Source organism: Cygnus atratus, chromosome 7, assembly GCF_013377495.2.
Source record: "Cygnus atratus isolate AKBS03 ecotype Queensland, Australia chromosome 7, CAtr_DNAZoo_HiC_assembly, whole genome shotgun sequence".
Lineage (NCBI taxonomy): Eukaryota > Metazoa > Chordata > Aves > Anseriformes > Anatidae > Cygnus > Cygnus atratus.
In genome coordinates this window covers 10016627-10035955 of record NC_066368.1, presented here as the reverse complement: position 1 = coordinate 10035955, position 19329 = coordinate 10016627, and the positions used below count along the sequence as shown (strand labels likewise).

Sequence of the window (19329 nt, the reverse complement as noted above, 5' to 3'; positions counted from 1 at the left end):
TGGAGGTAAAGATTGTGCGCAGCATCATATAGTTGCAATGCTGGCTTGTCTGTTATGTGGTTATTTCTGTATACACTTAATATTGTCTAAGACATGCTTATCTGCCTGAGACAACTCATGCAGGTGGAGATAAACAAGGTATTAGTTTAGAACAATCATTTGCAAAAACTCTCACCTTGTGATACGGAACTAGTCTAACTGAGAGAACAAAACCACCTGCAGAACTTAGGATACACTTCGAAAGTTTTCAGCTGGTACAAGTTACTCTGTTTTAAGGTCTTCTTTCTAATAATCCATACTAGATACTAAATACAAAACTCTTTAGGTAAGATATTCATCACTTAGTAGTGACTACACTTACACTTAGTTTTCACTCTAGAAGACAGTGCTTCTTTTCAGTCTAAGATGGACCAACAACTCCGGTCCCTTGGATAAACGCTCATATATCAGAAGTATAAGAGATTAACTGGCTATAATATTTTGCCATTAAAAACACAAAATATTTATATGGTAAGAGCTGAAGTCTTTCTAACCTTGAAAAACAACAGGTGAAATCTGTACTTCCCAATCAGTTTGCATTTCCATGCCTATTAAGTCAGTCCTTGTAGCTCTAAGAACAATTAAATCCACAACTGAATATGAATGTATTATTTATTTGAGGTGGATAATTCACATCATTAAAAGTCACAGGTAACAAATCTTATCTTGAATTTGAATTAGAGGTTTATTTTGTATTTTTCAGGGGCAGTTTCAAAGAAAGTAAAATACAAGAGATATGCATCACGCATCACAACAGATGCACTTGTGGAAAAAAAAAAGATGATTCCTCAGAATGCAATTTAAATGGCAAAAAGAAAAGAAACCTGACTTGGGATGAAAAGAGATGCATCTTGAAGGCAATCCACTGAATGGCTTCTTCATTTAGCATTTTAAACGAATGCAAAACATGGCACAGGCATATCCAACGCTTTCAGCCGTGAAGAAGAGAAAATCTTGTCCTAACATATTCATTGCATAAGTAATATACAGAAAAATTCAAGTAAAGGATTGTGGTCTGAAGTAAAAATTCCATTTCTTATTAAAAAAAAATGAGAAGGCTATCTGTTTTTCTTCTCTCCATCCACTGGTTGATCCATTTCAGAGTCATATTGGCATTTTTCCACACATTTCCTAGGGAACCAGCCTCGTTCTCTTATTCCACCTTAAGATATGAAAAGTTACATTAACTTGGAACAGAATGTGACCCACTGTTTAGGAAAAACACAGGACTGGAAGAGACACCAAGAGGTTACCTAATATGTTTTCTTCTCCAAGGCATCACAACTGAGTCATTGCTAATGTATTTGCCTGGGGATGCATGGATTCTCTCCCACTGCCTAACCTGTTTTCAGAGATCTCCAATATTTCCCAGTGCTCAACTTTCCTTACTATTAGGAAGTTTTTCCTAGTACCTAATTTGAATCTCTCTGCAATTCATGTTCACAACTCTCTTCTAAGCACCAGGAACACAGGAAGCAGCTAACAACCTTCTCTACGACAATGGCTGTTTGCACATTCCTTAGCTTTTTACTGTCTACTTTTCTTCTCCAGCTGAGAATTCTTTCAGCTTTTCCATTTAGGTCTATTTTCAGCACTGCGATTATTCTCATTGCGTTCCTCTCAACCCTCTACAGCTGATCTTACTCTTTCTGGAGATACAGTAAACACTTTCACTTGTGTCAGTATTTCAGACAAGTCTCTGACAATATTGAGTGGGATGGAAGGATTACTTCATACGTTTGTGAAGCTAGATGCTTTCTTTTTTGCAAATGTTGACTCATCGTAAGATTATGATTGCCTACTTTTTCCCATCAGAAGAACTGCTACTTAATCATTATTTTTTTTCTATCTTGTTTTAGTACAGCTAGGTATTCCCATTTATAGAATTTTGCTATACATTCCTAATAAATTTCATCCTATTTTTAAAGTCCAGTTCTCCAAAATGTCAGTGTTAGTCCTCAGTCAGACCTCGCTTTGAATGAGAAATTCAGAAAAACATGACATTCTATTTAGCACAGATATCATCTCCTCCTAATCTTCAACATGAACACCACAATACAAGCCATTACCATACTCATTTCATTGACTTGTTTAGGTTTGGTGTTTGAAAGTACTTCTAGCTCATTGAGGTCTCCAACTTCCCATGAAAAGCAAGGATGCTTTCAAAGTAGTCACTGTTGGCTGCCTCTCTTTTGTCAACAATAAATGTTCATGCAATTAATTCACAATTGTTTTTAAGAGACAACAAAATCCAATGCACCCTCAATGGAAAATCTGTCAGGTAATGTTTTAGCTTAGACCTCAGCAGGAAAAACATGAAAATTTCAGTGCAGGTGGCTATGATACTGTCTCTCTATAGACTACCAGGAGTTTGTAACTGTCTTTGGTAGCTGTGTTTGCTAATTATGTAATACATGTTGAAGTCCCTAGAATTGATCCTAAATCTAACATCTCATTTTTAAGACAAAGAGTAAGCCTAACCTTTATACTCACACGGGGTATTGAGGTAGGAAATCTGAATGTGTTTAAGAATAACCAATACTCAAATATCAGTATTTCTCTGAATATGAAGATATATTCCCTTTGCTACTCAGCCTTGAATAAACCATGACATTAATGTTATTTCATTCTGACAAATTCACTTAATGTTTATCATTTATCAAAACTGACAGACCTACCAGATATAAATAGTAAAACCTGTGGATGTGGTTTTAAAAAGTAGAGAAGCTAACATCAGTAAAGTAAGTCATTCTACACCTTGAGAACTGAACACGTAATGACATCCGTATTTCTAACAGCAGTTAGACTGCTATACAACCGACTTGCAACTTTTAAACAATAGAAGTGAAAATAACTGTTTCATACCATCAGCAGCCAAGTCATGAATCTTCTCACCATACATCCAGTGTCTGGGGAAGAAAGTGTAACAGGTAATTAGATGCCAGAACTCATCTCAATATTTCTTTTAACCAAACAAAGTTGTGGAGCCACTAACTTTAAGCCTCTTGTGGCTAAAATCAGATCCCCTTTACTCAGTGCAATTCTAGGTTCTTCAGTACATGGTGTCGTGAAGAATGTTTTAACACCTTTAGTCACAGGGCAGCAGACACCACTGTAGTCTTCTATTGCTCGATACCGCACCTACGAATTTGAACAAAAAATGGCAATATATTATTACAAGGAGTTATGGCCATGCTGACAGTCTCATACCAAAAATCATTTCAAGAATCCCATTAGATTTGAGCATAATGACAACTGGCTGTCAGAGAGACTCTAAATTCTAAATTAGCTGCTTAACAATGAAGCACAGTTATCTTTATTATCACATTTTTTATCTGGAAACTAGGGAGCAAATGCAAAGAAAGCTAAATTTTTAAGTTTATTTAAGCTGAGGTTGCAGCACAGTTTATGTGGAAACACCAAGTCTTTATTTAATTGCCAGGTACAAAATCACGAAAAGGAACAGCATCAGTAATTAGATACGTTTATTTAATATGGAAATTTCAAAGTGACATTTCAGATCACAAACATCCCAGATACTTACACTTCTTACTCGCTTGTCTGCTTTCTGTTTCAGTTGCTCTATCTATAAATTACAAATAGAAATTTAGGCAGTGTTTAGTTTAAGATAACTTGTGTATTCAACACAATGAAGTTAGGTATTGAAACCATTAAAGTCAGAGAAATATATTTAGCATTCAAAAACACTCACAAAAGTGTAACTTAGTCTATCAAAAATGGCAGAAAACTTGACAGAATTCCCATTTCTTAGTCTATTTTAGTTATTTAAAAATATGGTACATTACTGCAGAGGAAAGCAGACAACTGGATGGTAGGGAGGATTAACTTGAGATAACACTGAAGATCAGTTACCGTCAAACTGTACTGATGACAGCCGTCTCTTACGGGCCAGTCCAGGCCATCTCCCTCAGGAATCCCAGACCATGTAAACACTTGCTTGAAGTTCTTCCATTTACTTCCCATGTCATAAGGAAAGACAAAGGTCTCACCCGTTTGGTAGTACTGGATTCTATCTTTGGCCTGGAAATAATAAAGAAATACAGTACATAAAAAATATCCTATAAACTACAGCTGAGCAGCAAATATTAGGAAGGCCAGGCCATACGCACTGTATGGGTCCATGAACCCTACAGGTTGAGGGAAAGAGCAATAAACTCCTGCCATACCAACCCAGGCTTTTAAAACTACTTGTCATTAAATGCAACTATCATGGCATTTAGAAGTGTATCTGATTTTGTTTGTTTTCCCCATTTACTCTTCAAAAACAAAGTCAGCTGGCTATACCACTGATTAATCCACTCCATGCCTTAATTTTACTTTATGCCTTTTTTAAAGACTCATTCTTCACTATTTCTCAGTTATACACAAAGACTTCCACAACTCAGGATTCTCTGTTTAACGATCACAAATGTAATTCAATACTGTTAGCGTTTATTCCACCTGAAAGAAATGCACATGCAGACATGCTTTAAATATCCCACTTTCTCTATTTGTGAATTTCATTCTTTCAGTAACAGTGACATCTAGTGGAACAGTCAAAGAAGAATTCATTCTCTGTTGCAGCAATGTTTATCAAACACATATTACAGTCCGTGTTCAGTCTTCAAAGGGACATATTAGCGGTCTACATTTGACAATATAAATTACCAGATTATTCCACATTTAATTAGGCAGTTGTAAGAGTGCTAGTACTCAAAGGTCCAACAGGACTATGATCCAGTTAAGCTAGATTCAGTGCAGTGAGAAGGCATTACAATATCTAGGTACTCATATGGGCTCAAGATCATTCCTGTTAAATTTGATGCAGAACAAGAGAAAGACAAAAAGGTAACAAACGTCTGTGGTGTTATACAAAATATCCTGGTGGCACTGAACTATTTTCTAAACATTAAGTCAGCTTTTGCTTCCACTAAACTTAGCTTCTGTTACTTTTGAAAAAAGTTGGAAAACCTCTGAAGATACAGAAATTGACAAGAAATTTAAAGAGATGGAAGTAGGTATCTTGATGTTTTCTAGGACTTTTTCAGAATGAAAGAAAATGCTCCCAAAATTAAATGGAGAAGTAGTAAGTGAGGAACATCCCAAGGGAAAACAGACTATCTAGAATGGGTAAGGAAATTGGACAGTTAAAGACATAGACAGGCATAACTAGAGGCAAAGACAACTTAAGTTTCGGATGAAGTCTGCTTATATTCCAAATAGATATGCAAAGACTCCTGCAAGTAGTTTTTAGGGTCACTCTGGATTTTTCATGAAAAAGAAAACAGAACAAAAAAACTATGCAGTTAAAGGATTTCTCCTTTACTTCGGTGAATTTCAGAGATAACAAGAGAAAAGCTGGTTGTTAACTAAGTGTTGAAGTGAAATGACACCATTGGTTTAAATCCAGATGGGTGAAACAAGAAATTAATAGACAAGGAGAGTAAATTTTGTAGCAATACATGAGAATACTGTAATAAAAGCTTACCTTTTCTTCAATCCAGGACTCGATTGAAGTTTTATTTGTCAGAATTACTTTCATCTAAAATAGATAAAAGCATTAGATGAAAATAGCACTGATTTCTGCAGAGATACATCAGCTAGGTAAAGAAAACTTCATTTAACTAAATTCACTTGAAACAATGCAACTCTTACATGCTCAACTGAAACACGTAAAATATTCAAATTTAAGAGTCAACATAGATGCATGCTAGTGCTATCCTCTAGAATTATACACTTAGAGGGATATTATATTTCCATTTATGTATATTTTTCTTCCCTTCCAAAAATCTCAAACATTTGAAATAATGTATCAGGCATGGTTATTCCTGTTTTCATGGATAGGGACATAACTCCCTGAGATACCACATATTTTGCCTTTTCCAGAACGGAATTTAAAACACTTATTTTTTCCCATTAAGTTTTCACCTATAAGTTCTCCCATACAGTGCACAAGAGAAAAGAAAGAAAAAAGAAAATTAAAAAATCGTGGTAACAACAGAAGAGGTGGGAGGAGAAAGCAACTTAAAAACCTTGAGAAGTTATGCAGCTACATTAGCTCTAAACAAGTGCTCCTATCTCAAGTGCTCCTATCTCAAGTCAGTTCTGTTTCTGTCCTGCAACTGACATCAGCAACAAGCTAGGAAAAACCCCACAGCATTTAACTTCCTTGTAACAGACCATAACATAACATAACATAAGCTTACCTGGATAATAAACAGCATACCAACGGCAATAGTTGTTCCTAATGCCAGTCCTAAGGCAAATAAAGATGCAGCAAATGCGGACAGTCCAAAGGGAATAATGGTTCGAGGATCTCTTTTGGCTGCACTCATGTCAATCTTCACAGAACTCCACCCAAATGATATCTGCAAAAGGACAACAGCATCGTTCAGTTCTAGAACATGCCAACTGCTGACACAAAACTGGTTACCCAAAAGAAACGTGCCCAACTTCTGACAGGTTTATATTGCAAGCAGAGTAGTTACAAAATAAAAACTATATATATATATATTATATATTTTATATTACATGTTCAAAGTATTTTTCCTGTTCCAATTTTTCCTCATCATATATATATTCTTTACTATGTGTAGGCCTTTGCTAATGGAAAGCTAAATCAAAATCACTGCCTTTCAAGCTTCACAAGCACAGCCTAAAATCTGCAGCAAAATCTAGATTCTGAACAGTTGTGGATAGAAAATGTGTGCGTAGCACAGTACCCATTTTGAATGGAAACACTACAGGTTTCCTCTGAAAGCTTTTGCAAGCACCAGTTCTCAACATTACTGCCCTGCAACCAGAGCATACAGCCTTCACCTGTGACACTCCACTGATGTTTTTAAGCTTTTCGTTGCAATTGCAAAAGCTGAAATCAAAGCTCAGAATCTTAACCATGGATCTGGAATGAGGGATGTATTCCAGAACAAGCTTTGTTCATTGTGGCTTTGGTTTTCTCATTTTAAAAGAAATCCAGCATAATTTGTTTGTGGTTCCAAAAACAAAGTAGGTTAGTTTTTCCTTGAAGAAAGTGATACAGTTCTAAAAAAAAAAAAAAAAGCAGCAAGCAAAAAGAAAATAAATAGCATCTAACTTGTGTGTTGGAAATAAATAGCAGATACTTTCTGTGCCAGCCAAAATTCATCTTGTATGTATATAAAGAGTGCTACTCAGTATCAGTCTTCAGTGAATGCAAAGCTCTAGGAAACTCCCTGTGATTACAACAAGCAACTGCGGAAAAAAAAAAAAAAAAAAGGAAAAAACAAGTATTTTTCTGATTCCTTCACCACCTAATGAACATTGTGGTGCTCTCTGCAGTTTGAGAAGTACGTACATGATGAAACAATAGCAAGGAATTCCACAGACATCTTTTCAGAAAACCAAACTGTCCCATACTCCCAGGAACAAATTATCCATCCAACTTAAATTAACATTTTCAGCACTTAACTATGTTTTCTTACTCTGTTGTAAAGCTGAGTGTACATAGTCATTATGAATATGAAAGAAGCATGAATGCATCCCAGGGGTGCTAAGAAGAGAAACAGAGTAAAAGATGCATGATTCTGGTATCCACAACAGTTGTTGATCCAAGGACAATGGTGATCCATCTTCATGACACATCTGTGAATAATAAATTCTGATTAACATAAAGGACACAAATGAGTTTTGTTTTTTTTTAGAAAGCTTAAAGAAAAGCACAGCTAGCTTTCTACAACCTTCATTCATTAATTTAAACCCATCAATTTCTGACAGATCAACACAGCAGTGTCTTTTGTTGTTGTTATTCAAAATAATACTTCATGTTGAAGAAAGAAAACAAAACAACAAGTACTTGCAGGTCCTACTCTTCCTGATCATCTGCCCTCCACCTCATTCAAACTTTCTAGGTGTTAATAAACACCATAATTCAGAATCAACGGGCATGGGAATTTTAAGAACCATGAACATCATAATCAATCACTAACATTATTGCCATTTTTTTAAAATAAGCACACAAGAAAATAAAAGAAATGTCAAATCCCATGTGGACTTCTTGCTTAAAGAAGCGTGATTTCTCATTAAACATCTCCTGGTTTTGGTAGAAGATCCTCTGAAATCTTCATTAATTGCTATGTATTGACCTCACACCACTCTAAGTCCTTTCCTAAATCTATCTATTAGTGTAAACACCCTAGAGACACCCTTGTATCCAACATTAAGCCAGTTATTTTGCTTCAGCTTACAGGTGAAAAACCAGAAATGATAAAAGATTTATCCACATACCAAATTGCCTAGATTTAACTGAGCAGGTGTAAAACTCACTAATTGCAATTTTTAATTACAACTGCAGACCAAAGTTATGTGATAAACAAAGGGTTGGATTACAAAAATATCCAGTTCCTCTGAAATTAAAAGTTAATAGTTTTGGAACTACCAATGTCGTTTATCTTTTAAGATAGCCCACTCCCAACAGGGAGTTCAGTTTCTCCCTTTGAAAAAATTAACACTTTGTTAGCGTATGCTCAGCTCTCGCTGTACAAGTTTTTGAATATGCAGTCACAATCATCAGCACAAGTGTTTCTGAAGAAGTTCCTGGGTCTTGGCTAGAAATCTCACTCCATTCATGAGGGCCACAGGAACTGAATCCATTCAAACTTGCCAGCGCATAGAAGACTTTGCGGTGATTTATGCTAAATACCTCACTGCACTGCAACAGTCTAGAAATACATGCAGAGTGAGTTATTTTGGCCACAGCTGGGGGGGCAGGAACTTCTTAAAATAGTCTCAGATTATTTTGCTGATATGTGCTTCAGTTTCTTCTGGTTTATTTCACTAACAATAAATTATTAAAATAACTTGATTTTGCAGAGACAATCATCAGAATCTGCTGCCATTTCTAAATAACTCCTCAGCATACGGACTGTCACTCAGAGAAAGACTAATTTTAAAACTTGGGATGATGCAGCTAAATGACAGCCCTGGTCTGTGGTTTCAGTCTCTACTTCCTGAAAGCACAGTGATTGGGTAACTTGTATTTATAGAAATAACAAATGAATGTGCATGTTACAATACCCTTTTCCCATGTTCTCTAGTTAGTCCTTCAGAGGAGGACCTGCCCAGTAAAAGGCTAAAGGCATCTACAGTGTGGACTGCAAACAGTGCAAGTGTCTTGCTGTTTTTTTCCAAGCTGCACAAAATTTCAGTGCAGCTATTTATAATAAAAAACATAGAAACTTTAGCTCTAAACAGACCTGTTGGAAGATTAACACATAAAAAAGGCACAAATGTTTTAAGTTAACCACAAAAGCTTATGACTTGACTTCATAAGGAAGTCCCTGAAAAAAAACCTTCAGCAAATGGTAAAGAACAATCCAAAATTTCCACTCAAATCAACATTTTAACTGGTAAGATAACAGAACAGGCTTTTCTACTGCCTGAACAGGAGGATGCTTGGGCTCAGAACGGACTGAAACATTTTTAGGTATTTACACAGGCTCACCTCCCTGAAACAGTACTGAAATATTCTGTTAATACTGTCAAGTTCTTAAGAGAAATTGATTTTCAACTAAGAAGAAAATGTTAAAGGCAGATAAACTTATTTATCTTTCTTCACTAAAACGTTGTAAGAACACACGGAAGTCATACAACTGGAAATATTTGAAACAGGTACAGTGTTCATCGGGAAATCTTTTAAAACTATACAAGACCTGAAAGAATGAATGATATTAACAGTTCATCACTAGCACAGTAGTTGCTTTCAGTACAAACATAAAGCAATTTTAAAGAGACAATACCTGTTACATTTTCGACAGTGGTGTGAACGTGGTGCCTTGTAAGACTGACATACTTTACAGTATTGGAGATACATGCAATCCTGAGAATTTTCCTTTAAACAGAAGAATTGGCATATTAGATAGAATACATAATTCTACTGGCAACACACATCTTGGCTCTTGCACAGCCTAATGCATCCTTGCTTTCTTCTGACAGGGTGTGTTCCACAACCCAACCCTATTTAATGGTAGGTGGTGGGAGGGGGGAAAAAAGAAGAAAAAAGTCTGTCTGCTATCAACACAACCATCTCTCGCTGTTGAGAGTGCTCCTTGCTAAAATAAATAAACAGTTCTTCAATCAGGATTAGGAATTGTGCAAATGGCGTTTCATAGTAAACTGAGAGTATAAAAGAGCACGGGGCCTTTATCATTAAAAAAAAAAATGTTTGTATGCCTTGTCTCTCATTTTAAACTACAAGTCAGCCTAGGCAAGCTGCTAGAACATTAACGTTGAGCTGGCTCTCATCACACTCTTGTCTCCCTGTCTTACAGACACACTTGCGTGCGATAGCTACAAAGAGAGACTTGTAGAGAGCAAGTAGTAATGCTGGGCAAAGCCCTGCCACCACAAAGTGGAATACGCAGTTATCCCGCTGGGACTACCTTTGGATACTCTTCTCCCTACACTTGGTCTTGAGATCTAGTTCATGAGTAGAAGTGTGATTATTCCTAATTTTGGTGTTACTGAAACACAAGCTTTGGCCAGCTGCCTCGAGATACTGAGCCTGCATCATGCTGGTCCTTGACTACTGCTATTCTGAGAGGTTACTGAAGGAAAGGAAATGAGGATTTCTGCCTTGACTTACAAATAGGGTGGTGAGGCCCTGGCACAGGCTGCCCAGAGAAGCTGTGGATGCCCCATCCCTGGAGGTGTTCAAGGCCAGGCTGGATGGCGCTCTGGGCAACCTGGTCTGGTGGGGCTGGAACTGGGTGCCCTCTGAGGTCCCCTCCAACCCAGGCCGTTCTGTGATCATAACCCCGTGTTGCTCGTTAGCTAAACACATAATTTGCTGGCTCACGTTAAATTTACTGAATGAAGTCCGTGTTACCGGCGGTGAAGTCTGCACTACCCCAGCATTTGCATGAGTCTGCAGAGAACCCTGAAGCTCCAGTTCCTAAGACAAGTCGCGACAAAGGCGCGACATGCGGCTTCCCTAGCCCTCCCCCCGCTTCCCCTTCCCCTCCCCTGTCCCCCCGTCCCCAGCCCCGCAGCGAGGCAGCTCTTACCGGCGTCCACCCCAGCGGGACGTACCCGGGGCCGACGAACATGGCGCTGAAGTAGTTGTAGAGGATCATGACGGTCCAGTTGAGGAGCACGACGAAGTTGACGCTTCCCCCGGCGGTGTCCAGGGGCCAGTACCACAGCGCGGCGTCCGCCATGGCGGTGGCGGAGCACACGGCCACCACGGCCAGGGCCACCAGCGGCCCCCAGTGGCACAGCCGCCGCGCCTGCCGCAGCCCCCCCGGGCCGCCCATGGCCGCTACCGCCGCCCGCCCGCCGCCGCCGCCGCCGCCCCGCCGCCCATGGCCCCGGCGGCCGCTGAGGGAGACGGAGGGGAGGGAAGGGAAAGGGAAGCGCCGGGCCTCGGCCCCGCCCCGCCCGGCCTCAGGAGCCTGGCAGTCCGCCGCTATCGGGGCCCTCTGGGAAACGGAGTCCCGGCCCTTGGCCCGTGGGGTGGGGTGGGCTAGGATCACAGAGTCGTTAGGGTTGGAAGACACCTTCAAGATCGTCTGCTCCAACCATCCCTACACCGCCAATGTCACCCACTAAACTGTAGTGAGTGAAGTCTTGTTTGTTCATTGAACGTTGCTGGTGAAGGTTTCAGCGGTTGATTGCCTTTACCCACAGTATCCTGTTGAATAAACCCGTATGGTAATTTTCCGTTAAGTTAACAATTGCAGCGGAAACCAACTCCAAATAAGGGCAAAATGACATCCCTCTCGCATGAAAGCGCACATACCGCAGCGAGGTCGTGAACCCCAACACAGAGGAAGACGATGATCCTCATCCCCGCGACCACCAGAGGGCTGGCGAAGACCCCCTAGCAACAGGCCGCGCAGCCGTAGAAGGCGCCAGGATGTGCCCAGTAACCCCGGAACTGCTAGGTTATAAATCGGGGCTCTGGCGGGCTTTAGGCGCGCGTCGTTGGTGAAGCTGAGACTCCCCGGCCGCCCAGCGCTGTTTGACTTGCCGCCGCTTGCTCGACAATCAGATAAAACCCTGCAATTGATAAAGCTAAAATGCTGTCTAAATTAATATATAACAAATTGGTGCCCTGACTCGGATAGCGGTAATTTGGCGAGGGCTCGCAGGGGAGGCGCCCCGCTGATTTAGCGGCCCCTGTTTGGAGACCTCTCCGCCAGATACCTCTACCGACGAACCCAAAACTTCGGCGACAAGTAAATAAAAGCCGGCAAACCCTGTAATCTTTGTGCACGAAGACCCGAACGAAGACTCAGGAGTGAGTAAGTATAGGCCAGTTATCCGTTTGGTTGGGGTTGGGAAGCTCAGAGTGTGCCTGTGTGAGACGTCCAATCGAGGATGAAGCGAGTGCGGACTCCCTGCTAGCGTGGTTCCCACCTCCCGCGAGGGACTGGGCCACGAATGGGAGGCGAAGGCTGTGCGTGTCTGTGTGAAGGCACTCTGGAAGATGGGACAGAAGAAGAGCAAGTCCTTTGGTGTGGGTTGGAACCCAAGGCTAGGTTGCCTCCAATACCACCAGAGAGCCCGTTAGGGTTAATGATTAAACACTGGAACGATTACTCCTCTAGGCGGGGTAAGGATAAAGTTAAGATGATACATTATTGTATGGAAGTCTGGGGTGGGAAGCAAATTAGGAGTGACCCATTATATTGGCCCGTGTTTGGGTCCTTTGAGGAATGGATCTGTCAGGCTCTAAACCTTTATGTGAATTCAAAGGAACTTTTCAGCCTAGAGGAGAGTGAGTATGCACACTTATGGATAGGATCTGAGACCCGAGCCAAGTTATACCCATTAAGAGAGAAAGGGGGGAGGAAAAAGAATGAACGGAATGAGGAAGAAGTCCCACTTTCACCCCCCCCCCCCCCTTATATACCCCCTCCTCCTCAACCTCCAGCCCCCACCCCCCCCCCCCCCCCACGGCTCCGGGTTACCATACCAACTCTGATTTGGCCACGGACACCCCTCGGGGAACTAGACGGGTAACTCGGAGCCAAACTAGAAATCGAGAGGGTGAGGGTAGACTGTATCCCCTAAGAGAGGTTGCAATGGGAGGGCCCCAACCTGGTATGGGATACGTCTCCATCCCCCTAAATACAGGAGACGTCAGAGAATTCAAGAAGGAAATGGGAAATCTCTTAAAGATCCTCTTGGAGTCTCTGAGCGAGTAGACCAATTTTTTGGGCCTAATGTTTACACCTGGGAAGAACTCCAGGCCATTTTAGGTATATTATTCACTGCAGAAGAAAGGAACGTGATCCGGAGGGCTGGAATGAGAATTTGGGACCAGCAACATCAGCAGGGTCCTGCGGGAGATCTTAAATGGCCCCTACAGAGGCCTAATTGGAATAACCAAAATGAACAAGTGGAGTTCCTTGTGGACTCAGGGGCGGAAAGATCTACTGTCCAAATGGTACCCCGGGGATGTCAACCTTCCTTGGAGAAATTACAAGTGACAGGGGCAAAAGGAGAGCCCTTTAGGGTCTCAGTAATAAAGGGGGTGGAAATAGAGACCCCAGCCCAAAGTTGCACAGGATCCTTCTTATTAGTACCAGAAGCTGAATATAACCTGTTGGGAAGAGACTTAATGGTTAAGCTAAAAATTAATTTGGAGGTGAAAAATAGAGCAATTGAGGTTAAATTATACGCCCTCACAGTAGAGGACGAGGCAAAAATAAACCCTGAGGTGTGGTATTCTCCCAAATCAGTAGGCCGTTTAGATATCAGTCCCTCTGAAGTCACTATCAGGAATCCCGAGATTCCTATCAGGGTAAAACAATACCCAATGTCTCAAGAAGGCAGGGAGGGGCTGCAACCAGTAATCGAGAGGCTACTACAACAGGGGTTACTGGAGCCTTGCATGTCACCCCATAACGCTCCTATATTGCCTATCAAGAAATCAGATGGCTCTTATTGGCTAGTCCAAGACTTGAGGGAGGTCAACAAAAGAACAATAACCAGATTTCCCGTAGTAGCTAACCCACATACCTTGCTAAGCCAGCTGTCCCCAACACAGAAATGGTATAGTGTCATAGACCTAAAAGATGCATTTTGGGCATGTCCTTTAAAAAGGGAATGCAGGGATTATTTCGCCTTCGAGTGGGAAGATCCCACAACCCATCAGAAACAACAATCAAGATGGACTGTGCTTCCCCAAGGATTCACGGAATCACCAAATCTATTCGGTCAGGCATTAGAACAAGTATTAGAGAACTATGAACCAAATCCTGAAATAACCGTAGTCCAATATGTGGATGATTTGCTGTTAGCAAGAGAGAGTCAGGAGGCAGTCAGGAGAGAAAGTATCAAGTTACTAAACTTCTTGAGCTTAAAGGGACTAAAAGTATCAAAGTCCAAATTACAGTTCACGGAAGAAGAGGTGAAATATTTAGGACACTGGCTAAGTAAGGGCACAAAGAAACTAGACCCCGAACGAGTGAATGGGATTTTGTCACTACAAACGCCAAAAAGCAAAAGACAAGTTAGGCAGCTGCTGGGGTTGTTAGGATATTGTCGATAATGGATTGAAAATTATAGTAGCAAAGTGAGGTTTTTGTATCAGAAACTGGTTGGGGAAGGATTAATGAAATGGAGCCAAAGCGATGAGCAAAGCCTGATAGACTTAAAAATGGATTTAGTGAATGCTCCTGTGTTAAATTTACCTGGTGTGAAGAGACCCTTTTATCTATTTATCAACATAGAGGAGGGGACAGCGTTCGGGGTCTTAACTCAAGACTGGGCAGGGAAAAATAAACCCGTGGGATATCTTTCTAAACTTTTGGACCCCGTGAGTAGGGGATGGCCCACCTGTCTCCAGGCAGTGGTCGCGGCTGCGCTCTTGGTGGAAGAAGCGCATAAAATCACCTTTGGGGGCAAACTGAGGGTATTGTCGCCTCACAATATAAGGGGGATCCTGCAGCAAAAGGCTGACAAATGGATAACTGATGCACGCGTCTTAAAATATGAGGACATCTTGATCTCCTCACCTAAATTGGAGCTTGAAGTGACCGCTCTACAAAACCCAGCGCAATTCTTATACAGGGAACCAAAAGGAGACATATCCCACGACTGCTTGCGTAGTATAGAAGAACAGACAAAAATTAGACCAGACCTAGAAGAGGAGGAACTGGCTGAAGGGGAGAAGCTGTTTGTGGATGGCTCGTCGAGGGTGGTTGAGGGAAAAAGGAGGTCAGGATATGCAATTATCGATGGAAAAAAACTTCTCTGTGATAGAGTCAGGACCTTTGAGTCCCAGTTGGTCGGCCCAAGCATGCGAACTATAGGCAGTATTAAAGGCCCTACAAATGTTAAAGGGGGAAATTGGAACCATATACACTGATTCCAAGTATGCCTTTGGGGTAGTGCATACTTTTGGAAAAATTTGGGAAGAAAGGGGCCTAATAAACTCTCAAGGTAAAGGATTGATTCATCAGGAATTGATCACTAAATTTTTGCAAGCTTTGAGAGGGCCAATAGGAATAGCAGTAGCACATTTGAGAGGACACCAAAAGGGACTGAACCCATTAGTTAGGGGAAACAACCTAGCTGATCAGGAAGACAAAAGGCAGCGCTGATGATGATATATATCAAGGAGAATCGGAAAGATTGCCCATCCTGTGGGAAGGATCTAACCGAGTTCCCCTGTTATGATTGTTGGAAGGATTATGGAATAGAGGCAGTGTATTGTAGACGTAACAACCCCCGATATAGCTACTGCCACCTCCGTGGGAGGCAACGTTTCATCCTCAGCTTCACTGTGCAAGAGAAAGAGAAACTAACTCAAATGGGTGTGAAGGAAATAACCGAAGGTAAATGGGAACTCCTGGATGGCCGAGAGGTTCTCCCGAAATCCTTGGCGCTGAGGGTCATGCAAAAATTCCACGAAAAAAACTCACTGGGGGGGGGGGACTCAAGCATTGGTGGACCAATTTGCTACGAAGTATATGTGTATTGGTATGTACAATATCGCTAAGAGAATAGTTAATGAATGTATGACTTGCCAAAGAGTGAATAAGCAACAACTAAGAGAGAGACCTTTAGGGGGAAGAGAACTGGCCTATAGACCACTTGCTAGAATTCAAATACATTTCACGGAGCTGCCAAAGGTGGGACGATACAAATACTTACTGGTAATGGTGGACCACCTAACTCATTTTGTGGAAGCTTTTCCAGTAGCCTGAGCTACGGCTCAGACAGTGGTAAAGATACTGTTGGAAAACATAATCCCCAGATACGGATCGATTGAGGTAATAGACTCTGACAGAGGGCCACATTTTGTCTCAAAGTTGGCTAGAAACGCTCTCTCTTCCCTGGGGACCAAATGGGAATATCACACCCCGTGGCATCCCCAAAGCTTGGGAAAAGTAGAAAGGATGAATGGAGAAATAAAAAAACAATTAACCAAATTAATGATAGAAACAAAAACATCATGGGTAAAATGCCTCCCATTGGCTTTACTAAACATAAGAACCCAGCCCTGAACAGGTGTAGGAATCTCCCCTTTTGAGATGTTATACGGGATGCCGTATGACTTAGAGCTCCCAACTGATCATCCTCAGCTGGAGGAGTCACAAATACAGTCATATGTAGTACCACTTATGATCAGAAGGAAGCAGTTGCGTGAAAAGGGATTAGTAGTACAACGCCCCCCTCTAGAGATGGCCATACACAGGATCAAACCAGGAGACCAGGTTCTGATAAAATCCTGGAAAGAGACCTCTTTAACTCCTCGTTGGGAAGGACCCTACCTTGTTCTACTTACCACAGACACAGCTGTCCGGACAGCCGAGAAAGGATGGACTCACGCCAGCCGAGTTAAAGGACCAATAATGGAGGGATGGTGGAGAGTGACCAGCCGACCTGGAGACTTGAGGCTGACCCTGCGAAAAGGGACTGATGAGTGAATTCGCAATCGTATGATCGGTAACCCTCTCTAAGGAATAATAGGTTCATTGTAAACGAAACTGGGAAGTAGGGGAAGGGAAATTCCTTAATGTACCAAGACCCATACATCAGAAGGGTAATGCGCCTAAGGAGGAGTGAGTAACTGGAACTGGGAGTGGCTGGAACAGGGAAATCGGTACCTAGGCCCCTGAAGATTACCCTTGCTGCCGTGAAGAAAGTGAACCCCGCTGCTTAAAGCAACCAAGTAGGCAGGCGAGGCAGAGGGGTACAACAGCGGGGAGAATTACTTGGTACCCACCCCTATTTGAGATGATGGAGTCTGGCCGAATAAACTGCCCTAGTACCCACCATAGCTCGAAGCCGCCTCCCCAGAATTACAGAAGGACGTTGCCCTTCTGGTGTATGTTGGCGCTACCTCTCCTACTGAATATCATCCCCTGTCCGGCTGGGGCCGACGAGGGATATTCACACCAGCCCTTTAAGTGGACCCTGGGTAGCTGGGATGACTTGAAGATCCTCAAAACTAATATTACGGCAGGCGCACCATCTTTCAACATAACCAATTGCGAATTACTCGGGACGGTACTAGGATACGGAGGAAATACGGAACACCACCTGTGTAGTCCCCTGAGACAATACTCCTGGGGGGCTTCCAATGCGAAGGCTACCTATTGGTGTCCTAGCTCAAACCCGGGAAAAAGTTACTGTAACTATCCAGGGCACTATTTTTGCGCATACTGGGGCTGTGAAACCATAGCTACTCCGAGGTGGTGGAGTCACCCTCCCGATAAGTATCTCAATGTTACTTGGATACCGGAAGGTTGCCGTGAGCCTACTTACAGTTATGACGGTAGCGTGAACAACGCCGGAACTTGTAAATCTCTGAGGGTTACAGTATTACAACCTAACGATCGAGGATGGGAGGTAGGGAAAACCTGGGGTGTAAGGTTCTGGGAACCTGGAGCCGATAGAGGAGGCTTCATATTTATAAAAAAGGAGGTCGCACCACCGGATCCTCCTGTATTGGTGGGACCCAACCTGGTATTGAACCCAAGCTTGGATGAAGAGGGTATCGAGGACAAGTAATAATCATCCCAAAGATACTCTATACCCAGAGAATTTTATGTATGACAGTCAGATCAATCAAGAACACCATTTGACAAAACGGGAACCAATTTCCACACTGACAGTGGCTACCCTAATGGTTTCGGGGGGTGCAGGGGTAGGCACAGGAGTTGCTTCGCTAATCAAACAAGGAAGAGAGTTCACCTCTCTAAGAGCAGCTGTGGATGAAGATTTAGCCAGAATTGAGAAATCTATCAGTGCTTTAGAAAAATCTATAAGGTTGTTATCCGAAGTGGTATTACAGAATCGCAGAGGACTAGATTTATTGTATTTACAACAAGGGGGATTGTGCGCCGCTCTCAGGGAGGAATGCTGTATATATGCTGATCATACTGGGATTGTGAGGGATACCATGACCAAACTTAGAGAAGGGTTGGAAAGGAGGAGGCCCAGCAAAGTTCGCCTGAGTCCTGGTTTAATCACTCTCTGTGGCTCACCACTTTGTTATCAACAATAGCTGGCCCCCTGATTTTATTAACCCTAGGACTGATGTTTGGTCCTTGTATCCTTAACAGAGTCATAGCTATTGTAAAAGGTAGACTGGAGGCTGCTTATCTAATGCTTATGAGGACAAAGTACGAATCAATAAACGATAGACCTGTATTAGAGGAAACATTAATCCTGAGTCAATTGGAACTGAATAGATTTAATGAACAAAATGATACAGAGAAAAAGGGGGGATTGTAATGAGTGAAGTCTTGTTTGTTCATTAAACATTGCTGGTGAAGGTTTCAGCGGTTGATTGCCTTTACCCACAGTATCCTGTTGAATAAACCTGTATGGTAATTTTCTGTTAAGTTAACAATTGCAGCGGAAACCAACTCCAAATAAGGGCAAAATGACATCCCTCTCGCATGAAAGCGCACATACCGCAGCGAGGTCCTGAACCCCAACGCAGAGGAAGACGATGATCCTCATCCCCGCGACCACCAGAGGGCTGGCGAAGACCCCCTAGCAACAGGCCGCGCAGCCGTAGAAGGCGCCAGGATGTGCCCAGTAACCCCGGAACTGCTAGGTTATAAATCGGGGCTCTGGCGGGCTTTAGGCGCGTGTCGTTGGTGGAGCTGAGACTCCCCGGCCGCCCAGCGCTGTTTGACTTGCCGCCGCTTGCTCGACAATCAAATAAAACCCTGCAATTGATAAAGCTAAAATGTTGTCTAAATTAATATATAACAAAACCATGTCCCCAAACACCACGTCCAGCCTCTCCTTGAACACCCCCAGGGATGGTGATGCCACCACCTCCTT

At 42.2% G+C, this 19329-nt stretch overlaps 2 protein-coding genes across 3 annotated transcripts; one reads left to right on the top strand and one right to left on the bottom strand.

Annotated features, from left to right (window-relative positions):
* Nucleotides 1–633: 633 nt before the first annotated feature.
* ZDHHC6 (zinc finger DHHC-type palmitoyltransferase 6) lies at nucleotides 634–11346 on the bottom strand. Of its 2 annotated transcripts, none has more exons than XM_035547878.2 (10): nucleotides 11079–11346; nucleotides 9813–9904; nucleotides 7500–7659; nucleotides 6246–6407; nucleotides 5528–5581; nucleotides 3913–4080; nucleotides 3584–3625; nucleotides 3035–3180; nucleotides 2905–2948; nucleotides 634–1201 (listed from the first exon to the last, which is right to left on the bottom strand). In XM_035547878.2, exons 1-10 carry the CDS (start codon nucleotides 11325–11327, stop codon nucleotides 1098–1100), a joined length of 1221 nt encoding a protein of 406 aa, XP_035403771.1. In that variant the 5' UTR covers nucleotides 11328–11346; the 3' UTR covers nucleotides 634–1097. The 2 variants fall into 2 exon arrangements, with proteins under 2 accessions (XP_035403771.1, XP_035403772.1); XM_035547879.2 differs by having other exon boundaries at nucleotides 3126–3180; nucleotides 11079–11342.
* A 136-nt stretch (nucleotides 11347–11482) lies between these two features.
* Nucleotides 11483–19232, top strand: LOC118248695 (endogenous retrovirus group S71 member 1 Env polyprotein-like). Its single transcript, XM_050712086.1, has 2 exons — nucleotides 11483–12317; nucleotides 16819–19232. The coding sequence occupies exon 2, from the start codon at nucleotides 17266–17268 to the stop codon at nucleotides 18040–18042; it is 777 nt and encodes a 258-aa protein (XP_050568043.1). The 5' UTR covers nucleotides 11483–12317; nucleotides 16819–17265; the 3' UTR covers nucleotides 18043–19232.
* Nucleotides 19233–19329: the final 97 nt, after the last annotated feature.

What these genes read in the sequence shown, in the direction of transcription:
- ZDHHC6 (XM_035547878.2), bottom strand. Translation starts at nt 11,327, where the DNA reads ATGGGCGGCCCGGGGGGGCTGCGGCAGGCGCGGCGGCTGTGCCACTGG. An exon ending in ACACTCAGCTTTACAACAGA is followed by an intron (nt 6,408 to 7,499) that starts GTAAGAAAACAT and finishes GTCCTTTTGCAG; the next exon opens with ATATCATTTGGGTGGAGTTC. An exon ending in AGTCCTGGATTGAAGAAAAG is followed by an intron (nt 4,081 to 5,527) that starts GTAAGCTTTTAT and finishes TATTATTTCCAG; the next exon opens with GCCAAAGATAGAATCCAGTA.
- LOC118248695 (XM_050712086.1), top strand. Translation starts at nt 17,266, where the DNA reads ATGATGGAGTCTGGCCGAATAAACTGCCCTAGTACCCACCATAGCTCG.